General features: G+C 37.5%; 1 protein-coding gene across 1 annotated transcript in view; it reads left to right on the top strand.

The window, feature by feature from the left end:
* The first annotated feature begins 443 nt into the window (after window positions 1-443).
* The window catches only part of gabra6b (gamma-aminobutyric acid type A receptor subunit alpha6b), a 29,534-nt gene continuing 16,419 nt past the window's right edge, over window positions 444-13,558 (top strand). The window contains exons 1-8 of the mRNA XM_085470722.1: window positions 444-948; window positions 1,100-1,224; window positions 1,612-1,679; window positions 2,725-2,945; window positions 4,391-4,473; window positions 4,671-4,814; window positions 5,099-5,251; window positions 9,952-10,229. Coding sequence (XP_085326848.1) covers window positions 863-948; window positions 1,100-1,224; window positions 1,612-1,679; window positions 2,725-2,945; window positions 4,391-4,473; window positions 4,671-4,814; window positions 5,099-5,251; window positions 9,952-10,229 — 1,158 coding nt within the window. The 5' untranslated portion in view covers window positions 444-862. The remainder of the gene's footprint in view (window positions 949-1,099; window positions 1,225-1,611; window positions 1,680-2,724; window positions 2,946-4,390; window positions 4,474-4,670; window positions 4,815-5,098; window positions 5,252-9,951; window positions 10,230-13,558) is intronic.

Below are 13,558 nucleotides of genomic sequence, written 5' to 3'. Positions count from 1 at the left end.
TTTGCAGGGTTTACTTTTCCGATATTTTTCTTTCTTCCTTGCACAAAATGTGCAAGTGGAAACTCACTTAGCAGGGTGCAATTTCTTGAACTGCGCTTTTGCAACAGAAATAAATTCATGTGAACTCAGTTCTGACTTTTACAGTATGGTGTTTCCCCCCCTTGTTCTGGGTCTGTGGAGTTTGAAGGTGCACTAAATGTACCTACCGCCCACTCCACTCAACCACCTAACTACTATATGAATCATGCTTTCGCTCTACTTGCAGTTTTCGGGTTTTGCATGAACAAAGTCCCGCGATTACACACACACACACACACACACACACACACACACACACACACACACACACACACACACACACACACACACACACACACACACAGACAGAAAAATGAATTTGAAATCAATCTGTACTCAAAAAGGTCCCTTGCTATACTGTCCATTGATATAACAGTATTGTATTTGTGCAAGCTCTCTTTCTCTACTTCTCCCTCCTCCCCTTCTGTATCTCTCTTCGCGCTTTTCTTTTCCATCGTCTTTAAAAACACAAATAAATAAATAAATAAAGGACGACATTCTTCGTTATTTAACCTTCAAAACGATCTAAAGCAAAGTTGCCGTCGAGACCGATGTATTCCCTGCAAACTGCTTTGTCCCGTTAACGTTAAAGCTCGCGTCGTTCTTCCTCTTCACTCTCTTAAAAACTCTTCAGGTTTTTCCAGCTGAGCGATTCAGGCTGAGGCGGGCGCAACCGCACTAGAGGGAAAGTCAAGTCGTGCTGGACTGGCGCGGTATCCTCTCACGGTTTACAAGTAAAGCAAGAGCGGACTCGCATTTTATCAAGCTTTGAAAATGATGGAATATGCTGATTTTAAAAGTTGACCTGGGATTTCTAGTTGTCAGGTGTCGAGGCATGGCTTTCCTTGTAACTTGCTTATTTTTGTCTTGGTGAGTATGGCAACTCTTTTCTCTGCATGTTCTCGGACTTTTACGCATCTTAATCACAGACTGTGGATGCTTGTGCCTTTGAGAAACTCAGTATATTCAACTGATTTTCTATCTGTTGAAATGAGCTTTGAGCAGTGCATATGTACTTTAGTTACAGTGCTAGCAGTGTTTGGGGAAATCAGCACAGTGAGACCAGTATATATTTGGATAACATCACGCGTATATTGGATAGATTACTGGATGGCTATGACAACAGACTGCGACCTGGATTTGGAGGTATGCTAATGGACGTATTATACTGTATTTTGTATAATATTGCTTCATGATGATTAGATCCATATCCTTCCTTAAAGGATAAAGTTTTACTCAACTAGTTGTGTGTATCTCATCTAGTTTACGTTATCTCTTAGCCGTCTTTCCCCTCTTACATTATAATAAAATCACAAGTTTGCTATTAGAAACTTTTCATAAAATTATCATATCTAAAGCATGCTGTTTTGTTGTGTGTTCATTTTATCTGATGTGGTTATTTTAAGTCTGTAAATGGCACATTTTATACATATAACTTTATTCCTTAACCTCTTTATATTTTAAGAAATTAACAAATAAGCTAGTCCAAAATTTTTGTCTGCATCAAAGCAACCACTTATCTTTCTGCTGTAGGTCCAGTTACAGAGGTCAAAACTGACATCTTTGTCACCAGCTTTGGACCTGTTTCAGATGTTGAGATGGTATGTCAACTATGCCGACCACTGAAGTACTGATACAGGATACACAAGGAAAAATGTGTGGATGTTATTCACATACATGTGTTTGGTTGATTGTAAACAAAGTACATGTGAAAACAAGATTTCACTGCAATGTATATGGTCTTTCAACCTCAACTCATGTTACTCCCAGCATTCATTATTCCAACATTTGGGCAGGATGTCATTAGTGCAGCTTAGGATTTTAATCTGGTTGACAATCCCCCCCCCCCCCCCCCCACCCTCCGCCATAGCGATGTGGCTGTGTTAGGATGGAATAGGCGGGCTACTTCTGCCACGGGATAGGCTGAGTGATGTATGTCTGTTGTACTCTACTATCTTTGGTCTTAAGCTTTAGATACTGCTTCACAGCCTCTAAAGCCTACTAGAACTGCCATGCGATATGCTAGGGGCAGTTCTATAGAGGGGTATGTAAAGCTTTTAAGGGAAGCAAGGCCATCCATGTGATCTAAAGGCTGGATAGACTCATAATACTGACTTACTGCTGACTCTACAGATGAAATAAACTGTGTCTATTTTAACTGTGTATTAATAATGAATTACTCAATCAATTCACTTAACTTTCAGAGCTGGTAGGGAATGAAACATGGAAAACAGAAAAGTAAAATTTGCAACAATTGAAGAAAAACTATATATATATATATATATATATATATGTGTGTGTGTGTGTGTGTGTGTGTGTGTGTGTGTGTGTAAAGGTGACCAAAGTGTACAATATGCTATGTCTTGAGGGTTTTCATCATAAACAAGGTTTTAGTTTTGGCAGTATTGGCATTAATAACATAATCCTCCAGAAAGAAAAAGAGACTGAGAAAGAGAAAACAATTCATCACATTGCCAATACTCTATCCAGCAGGTTCCTTCGAAACCATGGCTCACAAACCCATCTGCCATTATCTCCGGGGGAAGCAGATAATAATGGCAGGAGATAGTAGATGCAGCACCAGCAGTAGGAGTGGTCATAGTAGTAGTAAATACATTCGTAACCCACGCTCTCACCTCCATCCAGGAATACACCATGGATGTGTTCTTTCGTCAGACGTGGATTGACGAACGACTAAAATTTGAGGGCCCCATTGAGATCCTGCGGCTCAACAACTTGATGGTCAGCAAGATCTGGACACCGGACACATTTTTCCGCAATGGCAAGAGGTCGATCTCTCACAACATGACTACCCCCAACAAGCTGTTCCGCATCATGCAGAACGGAACTATCCTCTACACCATGAGGTAACAGTGCTGGACAGTGAGATTCAAACCTAGCCAAGACCGGAATAGAGCACAGACCTGGAAAACAAATTAGATGAACAGGCATCCAAGAATATGCACAGACATGAAAAGAAACAGCGTGCCATTCCAAAAACAAGATATGTGCCATCTGATACTGAAAACAGCCCTGGAAAGTGATTCAAACAAACATGACTCCAGCTTTGTTCCAAAAGGAGATATGCAGAATGAAAAAAAAAGCCCCTAGAGTCAATAATGGCACAAAAACAGATTTTTTTGTTTTTAATTAGATTATCTAAGTGGATGAACTCTAAAACATTTAAAAGTAAATAAAAAGGCTTTATCTAAGAAAATTTGTAAACTATATTACAATAAAGGGATGCCACCTTTGTCTACATTACAGATTTTATGAGGGTGGGGTGGGGGGCTATAGACAAGATGGCAGACACAAACCAACTTGTTTGTTTTTTTATTGTTTTTTTTTTTTTTACATATATGAAGTAGTGCTACATTTATTGGTTCACTGGCTGAAAAGAAAATACATTCGAAGGCAATAGATGTTTAAATAACAGATAAGCTAACTGTAGTTTTGTGAGTATAATGATGCAGTTTCTACAGTCTCAGCTTGAATTTTGTCCTTGTGTTAGCTTTGGGTAAAAGATCTAAACTTTTTCTGAATTACTTCATCTTAAAGTTGTTGTTTTTTTGTTTTTTTTTAAAGTAGTTTAACTTGAATCATTTCATTTGGGATCAGTTTCCCCCCCTTCGTCTGTGAGCCTGAGAAATTTCCTCAAAGCTCTGAGCTGCTTATTAGCTGTGAGTTCTTGTATAAACTGTCACTCTGGTAAACAAGAATATTATAACAACATTGTAGAACTGAATAACCTAAGTCATTTATTACATTAACAATAAAACCAATATAATATCACTGGAAATGTTTTAACAACTAAGGATATTATTAAGATGTTGTGTTCTGTGAATTTTATAACTTGAATAATTCCAAAGAATCAAATGTGTTTTACAAGTAAATAAACAAATAAATAAAATAAAATAAATACAAATAGAAAATAACATTAAGTTGTTATTAAAAATAAGTTATAAATAAGTTATGAAAATATGTAAGTATATGTTTTACTTATGAGCAGACAACAAACATGGGATTCTTCTTCTGCCATTAAAAATAAATAAATAAATAAAAACATCCTTTGTGAAATGTGTTATCCACGGTTGTCCTTCGCCAAGTTGTGTGTTCACCGCAGTGAAATGGTCTTGCAGGTTTTAGGTCATCTATGTTACCAAAAATATTGTATAATCCTATATTCTGTACTTGTTTTTTTGCTATAATGCTGAATGGCACCACACCAGACCCAGCTTGAAAGAGCAGTGTTTATAAAGCTAGTATGAAATATAAATCATACACTTAATTAAACTGTTTTCTATTCCTACAGATTAACTATAAATGCAGAGTGCCCCATGCGTCTGATGAACTTCCCCATGGACGGCCATGCCTGCCCACTTAAGTTTGGGAGTTGTGAGTTAGTTTTTTTTCAGCCTTACTCACCCGACAGATGGTGTCACTTTCAATCACTGATTACTCTGTCACTGAGCAGATGACTGACAAGATATCGTCAAAGATCTTAATTTGAAATGCCATACATATGTGTGTATGTGTGTGTGAATTTTTGAAAGTTTTCATTTTTAATCGCCCTTTTTATCCATGCTGTCTAGATGCTTACCCCATCAGTGAAATTGTGTACACATGGAAGAAAGGTCCTCTGTCATCTGTTGAAGTGCCACAAGAATCATCCAGTTTGCTGCAGTATGACCTTATTGGTCAGACAGTTTCCAGTGAGAGACTAAAATCCAATACAGGTGAGCAGATGTTTAACATCACCTGTCATAAAGAGTGTGCAGTGGTCACTGTGTTAAAACTAAAACCTGCTAAGGACACTTCAGTGAATCCGTGAACTATTTACCATTACATGTTTGTGGAATGTTATGTCATGCATGAACTTGCATTCTTTTTAAAAATTTCATCATAAATAGAACAATACTTTTCACCAGTCAGTATTAAAAGACTGGTGTATTCATCAGATGGCAACCATGTCAAGTAAATTCTCAGCATTGACAAATCTTTTTGGTATTTACTCTTCCAGGTGAATATGTCATTATGACCGTTCATTTTCACCTGCAAAGGAAAATGGGCTTCTTCTTGATTCAGACTTACATTCCCTGTATCATGACTGTCATCCTGGCCCAAGTCTCATTCTGGATTAATAAGGAATCAGTTCCAGCTCGGACTGTGTTCGGTAAGAGCTCCTTAAGTTCTCATACTCATTTAGTGTATAAATTTCAATGTCAGTTTCAAGATTTGAAAAAAATATCAGAAAAAGGGATTTCGACGTAGACTCCAGAGCTAACACATTTCACACAGCCATTGACTACTTGGATTGAAATATTTGGAACGCTGAAGAACATTTTCAGTTTGTCTTCCAAAAATAACTGGCAATTTTTTGTAAATATTCAGGTTTTCTCAGTTCTAATTTTGCACCATTGCAGTTAGCTTCAGATTATGACACAACTTGAGTGCCCATTAATTAGCTGAACAAAATAGCCAAGCATACATTATCCATTATTTTGTTGTGGCTTACTTCTTTTTAGTAAAGTATCAAAGTATCAAAAAGCCAAATAATAAACTGTCTGGATTTATTGACTTGCCGCCCACTGGTTGACCCCACAACTCCTGACTCTCACTTTACAAACTTTAAGCAACTATATTTTCTCTGTTTGTTGCACCCTAAATTAAACTGCAATGAGCTGTCTTTAAAATGAAACCTCCTGCAATAGAACAAAGACCACCACAGTCATCACAGTCAGGTTTTACCTTCATTATCTCTATTCCTCCTCCACTATGGTGGAGCTGAATTAATTGGGAATAGATGTCCTTTTTGAAATTGGTCATGCAAGGGCTGAGAGGGGGAGGATGTTTACTTGGCCCTTTTCCGAGCACTCACAGGTTCCGCTTGCTCACATTACATTACGCTACAGTTGCTACCAAGCTCTAGCCTCAGGAGCAGCAAGGGTGAGATACACTGAACAAAAACAGAGATAGACTAAGAGGAATGACAGCAACAGAAAGACAGAAAAAGCACAGATGCAAAAAGTGAGGATAATGTGCAAAAGTGCACAGATTTTGCTATCATTTTTAACTGAATTTCCATTATTTGTAAAACTCAAGATGCAGCTGTGCACAGAAGCAGTGCTAGCCCTTGTCTTTGGAAACGAGCCAGCGCTCCAACAAATCTGCATTCTCCTTCAGAGAATAGATCCCCGTCATTAATGTTTGCATGGAAGTTGAAGCCTCGTGTAGAAAGCACATCTGTGGCAACTCATTAGCCTCACTCATCCTGCTGTTCTCAATTCACTCAGTACTGGCTGGAATGAAAAGATACAGACAAGCAAAAAAACCCCGAAACAAACCCAAAAACCTGCTCATTCTAAATCGAGGACAGAGGACACAAGAGATTATGTACAAAACAAGTTGCATTGCAAGTGATGGCCAAAAAGCCACTGCTTGAATAAATTGAATTAACACACAAGTTTTGGGTTGTGACTAAAAGATAGACAGTTTAGTTACGTTTGAGAAGAACAGATAAGTTATAGGTGACCTATAGGTGTAAGAATATTAAACATACAAAACATGTATTAAGGGAGTTCAAAACAAACAATTATTGTGTCTATGAAGTCATAATTCATTTGTGAACTTTAAACACTTCTTTGACTTCACAAGACATACATTTGCTACAACAACAGAAAACAGTGAATAGCTGTGTGTATTAATCTGATAATCATTATTTGGAAGGTAACCAGAGCTAGTGCACTCTCATTTTCTTCAGATGCATCCTAGGTTGTTTTGTTCTGGAGACAGGCCTGACACTGACAGTGCATTAAACCATACCATATTGCGTGCTGAATTGTCAACAACCTAAGAGCTGAAAGTCCCTTGAGCACAAGTCTTACAGACTTAATTGAGTGTGGCCTAATTTGTACCTTGCTTTTTTTCTTATAAAAGCCCATAAATGCCCCAAGCATTTCATTTCTATCCTGTCTTTATACTTCATCCCTCTCCCTCCCACACTCTTTCTTTCTTTTTCTTTTGCCTCTCCCTCCTACCCTGACAGGCTTTCTTTCCATGTTCCTCCTCCCTTTTGCAGTCATTTAACTGGTGCTTCAGATTTAAACAGTCAGACTGGTTGACTGTTGGAGGAGGTTGCATCTGAGGGTTGTTAGGTTTTACCATCAAAGTGCTGTGTAGAAAATGTTTTTGAGACATTATTAGGTGCATTAAAACCCCCATAAGTTCCTACAATGCTAATGAAAAGTGCACAGCTACAGTGCACATTTGGTAAACCATGGGAACAGTGTTCAATGGCCCTTTATCCCTGCTTGCTTTAGCTTGATGAAAGTGAATTAGATATGTACTTTGGTAATGGGCTATTAAAAGAGATGTTCATTGTCGTGGCTCAAGAGTTGGGAGTTCGCCTTGTAATCGGAAGGTTGCCGGTTCAAGCCCTGGCTTGGACAGTCTTGGTTGTTGTGTCCTTGGGCAAGACACTTCACCCGTTGCCTACTGGTGGTGGTCAGAGGGCCCGGTGGCACCAGTGTCTGGCAGCCTCGCCTCTGTCAGTGCGCCCCAGGGTGGCTGTGGCTACAATGTAGCTTGCCATCACCAGTGTGTGAATGTGTGCGTGAATGGGTGGGTGACTGGATATGTAAAGCGCTTTGGGGTCCTTAGGGACTAGTAAAGCGCTATATAAATACAGGCCATTTACCATTTACCATTGTCAGCATCTTTATCTGACTTAATAAGGAAGGAATCTGGGTGGGGAAAAGGGAAATTCTTATCTAAGGATTAAGAACTACGGATCATTTCTATTCATGAATTAAGTAGTATTAGGGGCTATGTTTGAAATGTTATATCTAAAATGGACATGTAATGGACCTTTTGTGTGATAAACTACTCTTCTCCCAAATGAAAATTACTTAGAAAAAAAATTAATAATTATTCTTAAAAAAAGAATAATTATATATATATATACATGTATATTGATTTCCTACTAAAAGGAAGTCTGTTAGTCTTAGTCTAAGCTTCAAGTTCATGTTCATTCTTTCTTCTGATCATCTCTCTCCATCATCTTGTCTGTACCTCATATTAGACAAGCAAACAAATATTAGCAAATACCATACAGCCTGGATGTCTTTCTCCAGAATGTTTATAGATATTCGGTCTCTTTTTACCGACGTGCCAATGTGGGGGCAGGGGTTAGTCTGCTTATGGACAGATTAGCATTCCCTCAAGTGACTTTTTGGCAACACTTTCTGATTTGAAATGCCACATTCTAGTTATATGCCATAAAACAGGACTGCTGCCACATGTTAAAAATATTCCATGGGAAAAATATGCTCTGCTTGGCTCTGTTATTTTCTTGTTACATCATATACACATATATTTTTATCAAAGATTTATGACATCAACATCTTAACTAGTGTTACACAGTATCTTTTGTTGTATGATGTGCAATGTGCCTTTTTTTAAAAGTATATCTTTCTCTATAAATATTAATAACACGATGCTACGATTTCGATTGGGACCTGGAGGTGCAGGATTAGAAATGAACAGCTGAAATGAACAGAAAAGAACAGCTCAGGTTCAATAATTTGGAGGGAAAGTAAGAGAAAAGGATGAGATAGTATGAATATAAGAAGAGGAGGGACACGGGGTATATTGGAGAAAAGATCTTAAAGATGGAGCTGCTAAGCAAAAGGAAAAAAGGAAGACCACAGAGATGGTTCATATATATGTAGCAAACGAGGATATGCAGAGAGTAGGGATGATAGAATTGGATATAAGTGATGAGGTGAAATTGAAGCAGATGATCCATTAGCAACCCCTAAAGGAAGCAGCTGAAGAAGAAGATGTATAAATGTGTATGTCAAGTTAGCTTATTATGATATTTATCAGTAACTCGTACGAGTCCATCATGATGGTTTGTTTGCAGTTTCATCATGGATATTGCTGATACTATTGATATTTTGATGAAAGTATAAATTTGAAATCTCAAATTTAGCAACTGCATGAAGAAACTGTAAGATTTCTCCCAATATTTAGGTTAACAATCATTGTTAACCTAAATTGTTAACTTTTTTGTTCTTTAGGAACAAATGTCCCAGTATTGCATATTTGTGTGTGGATTGTTACTGTCAGTGTCTTTAATGTTTTTACTTTTTGAGAAGCAATGAACACCTAAACATCCAGTTTTCTCAAATCCGTCTTTACAGAAGAGCTTCAACTTTGCATTGTTAGTGGGTTTGCTCGTGAACTGCTTATCCTGATCCTTCCACATCATTTCTGCTGGATGTATATCAGAACCTTGATGATTCCAAAAAATAATCTTTCTTTTACTACAAAAACTTTTTGGTAGAACGACCGATCAGTGTTTGTTTACTGGTTGTCTTTTTCTTTCACGTTTTCTCTGGTAAAATTAAGAATTTATTGTTTCATCACTAATGGCAAGCTGCCCTGGACCAGATGCACCAAAACATGCCCAAACTACAATACTCCCACCACCACGTTTCACAGATGGGATAAGGTTCCTTTGCTGGAATGCAGTGTTCTCCTTTCTCCAAACAGAAACTTCTCATTTCAACCAGAAAGCTCGATTTTTGACTCATATACATCCAATAAAATGTGTTCAGACAATCCTTTGGCCCTCTGTTTGAACAGCAGTGCTTTCTCTTTAAAATCCTGACATGCGTGAAATAGTTTTTTTTCTCTTTTTTTAGTGTTAAACACCATTGTAATAAGTGGTGTGAAGATTTGGGTAAAATGATAAATGATTTCTAAGATTTGATCTACAGATTTTGAGAAAAAAAAAGGCTCAATTTAAACAGGCAGGCTCAGCATCCTTATTTAACAATATATCTACTGCTGTCTCCTTCCCATATGCAGGTATCACCACTGTCTTGACGATGACAACGCTCAGCATCAGTGCCCGCCACTCACTCCCTAAAGTCTCCTATGCCACAGCCATGGATTGGTTCATTGCTGTTTGCTTTGCCTTTGTCTTCTCCGCCCTGATTGAGTTTGCCGCCGTCAACTACTTCTCCACCTTACAGGCCAACAGGGAGCACCGGAAAGCAGCGGCCATGAAGGCAGCAGCTCAGGAGGCAGCAACTGCGGCCGCTGCTCCCGCTGTGGCCACAGGGAATGACGTAGAGGTGTCCTCAGTAAGTCTAGCTCACCTTTTCAAACTTCTGTTTACATGTATCAACAAATATTCTGATAATTAGCTAGTTGAAGATGACCAGCCTGCTGTTGTTTCTTTCAGATAAAACATCTTAATATCACAAAAGTAGAGAAATGCCACCTTTACTTTTTTGCTTTTCTTTACTTAAACCAGTAAAGGACATGCAGAAAGTGATGGTATAGTATTAGCTCCAGCTTTAAACATTAGAAATTGGTTAATCCCAGCAAATGAATGAAGCATGGGATTTAAAAAATGTGGCTCAGTAACATCTGGCTAATACTAAGCAAAGTGTATTTATGTATTTTTTTGCGCTAATTGCTCTGTGAAATCTTATCTTATCTTAAAAAAAAAAAAAAAAAAAAAAAAATCGAATTTCCCAGAGGAACCCACCCGAGGGATTAATAAAGTTCTATCTTATCTTAAATGGCTTGCACATATTGATATGCCCCTATTTGAATTACACAAATTCTAGAAATTTACTTATTAGTTTTGGTTTTTCTGAATTATAACTCAAGGAAGGTGGGAAGCAGTTTTTTTTGTGAAGTATGAGTCATTTGTTTGGGAAGGGCTAAAAACACAAAAATGAGGTGGCCAAAAGTGCTTGTGGTTCTAAGGTTGAGGTATATAACATACGCATTATGACATCATCTCTATATATTGCATATCAGGTTCTTCTCCCTAATCATTGTGTTTATTTAGATCTGAGGTTTGACTTGACTTCTGGTATCTTGCTAAGCTTCTGTATTTTTTTTTCATCCTGTCTAGCTTGTGTTTGTCTCTCTTTAGCTGACGAAATCCATTCTTTGCTCTGTGCTGTTATATAACAATTTCAGCGTTTCATTCTTTTCACAGTTTATGTTGGCTCTGTCAGCATGACATAAGCACATCTGTGTGGCAAACGGAGAGCAGTAGATAAAAAAAATAGTAATTGTGTTAAAAAAGGCGAGTACTACAATATGCAACCTTTTTGCTTAACTTACGTTGAGTCTAATTCTTGAATTCTGAATTGTCTAATCCTGAGTTAGAAAAGAGTTTGCTGAAAAAGACCTGAATTACCTGAACACTTGAATTTTTTTTTAGCTAACTCTGACTATATAAAAGTGTCTGACGAAGTTGTATGTATAATAAAAAAAAGCCATTGTTAACTGAGCTCTGATGCAATGATTCATGATGGCAGTGATATAAAGAGCAGAGCTGTCATTTTATTCCAAGGAACTTGAAAAACAGCAATGAATCACACAACTTGAAATGTAATTATTCAAATTTAGTTCAATTCATTTCTGATATTTACAATAGGAGTTATCTTAGAGCACTCTACACTGCAAAGCCATACTGTAGGAAAAATGTAGGTAGTACTCCCTATGAGAACCCACGTGGGGAGAAAACACATATTCGAACTATATTCTGTCTATAGTGTAAAATGATTTAAACCACATTTACTTAAGTTTTATGATCGTATAGTTGTTTCAGCTTCATGCCAGCGATGACAAGAATATTTCATCACTGTGACCGATATCTCCATGACAAATGATTGTTCATTGATCAATGTTTAAAGCTTAGTCTGTACTTATTGCGTCAACACAGTGTGCATCAAAAGCCATGTCACTACCGGAGCCACACACTTTGATGTCTTTTTTGACTAGTTCTACAACTCCTGTTATTTGTGCCATTTTTTAGAGAATGCTCCATGGACACACAAATGCAAAAAGAGTTAGCTGGAGTTTTGAGTCTGTATCCATCATATAGCAGAAGACTCCTACATGGGCCAGTATTTCTTGGAGGGATACAATTACAGCAATTTGAAAGCATCAGACTTTCTACAGAGCAATGTGATGGATCACACAATTGTGCTTGTGTCCGAAAACTGCTTTATTAAATCTTAAAGGCCGCTTTGAAGGAGAAAGAGCAGGTAAAATTGGTTGTTTGAGCTCTGGTTGCTCCAGTCTGCATGCCAAATATCCTTGGTCAAGATACTGACCCCGAGTTGCTCTCCAATGCATCCATAAGAGTAAGAACTTCTATGAATTTTAGATTAAAAAACACTTACCAAAAAGAAAAAAAATCATAGGAAAATGTACTTGAATGAATGGGGGTGAATTAGGCAAGTTGTATAAAGCACTTTAAGAAAAGTGGTATATAGTCCATAATGGTAGTCCATTTACCAACCACTTTCATTTTCATATTTGTTGTTTATCCTCTGTTTAGTGAAGATTTAGTTTGCATTCCAATTTATTAATATTAGAAATGTTCCCATTTTAGTGTTACGGCAGATTCGTGTTTTTGTTCACTTTATTTTAAACAGCCTTTCAATTTAAAGAACTTTTTTTCGATACATGAGTGTTGTCTTCAGTCGAATATCTAATAAAAAGAACAATAACAATATTTTAAAAAATGTTTAACAGCAAAGCCTTTCATGAAAGACATTCAACAAATATAATAAACAGAAACATAAGAGAAATACCAAATTACCTGAAAAAAATCTTAAATTTTTGTTTGAATGTAAATGAGAAAGGCAGGCTTTAACAAGTGTAGACCATGCCAAGTCCCTGCTGCATACATGAAGTAATCATGTCAATGCAGTGTTTGTGATATATTGTGAAATTCTGCAAAGAAAATTAAAGGTTGTTCTGTGAGCAATGGGAGACCTTACCCCTGCTTTAGCATGTTGGTCCTGCTTGACAAGAATAGATTTGATTCTACTCTTAACCTTTTTCCCCTAAATTCTTTCTGTCGTATTTTTTGCTGACAGAACAAATACGACATTTGCCACATCTATAATGTAAATAGAACACAATACATGAAAAATCACAAAATCATGCTTTTGTTTGCAATTTATCCAATGCTTCTATCTCACCCTTTTGATCAATTAAATGTTACAATATTGCTTTTCCCTGCTTCCTCTCTCTGCTCTATGCTACTATTGTAAGACCTCTATTCTCTACTTCACACACACACACACACACACACACACACACACACACACACACACACACACACACACACAGATCTCCCTTCTGCGTCTCTCCTGCTACTTTTGCTTGAATGTGCTGTCCACACATAAACAGTGAAACATAACAACCTTCACTTTTTCCAGTTTTGCACTCATATAACTCACATGCAGATATTATCTGCAACACACACCTAACCAACCCGTGTATATACATCATCGGCAACAAACGATGTCCCCTGCATCCATATAGTTCACTCATCGCTTTCAACAATGCCTTATCTATCCATCTAGCTACAGTATATCATCCATCCAGCCCTTTCTCCCAGTCCTTTATTCATCCCTGTAACTGTGTGATAACC

Source organism: Copadichromis virginalis, linkage group LG10, assembly GCF_057382275.1.
Source record: "Copadichromis virginalis isolate Kocher_CV1m ecotype Utaka linkage group LG10, C_Virginalis_male_GT1.1, whole genome shotgun sequence".
Lineage (NCBI taxonomy): Eukaryota > Metazoa > Chordata > Actinopteri > Cichliformes > Cichlidae > Copadichromis > Copadichromis virginalis.
This window is presented reverse-complemented; position numbering and strand designations above follow the sequence as displayed.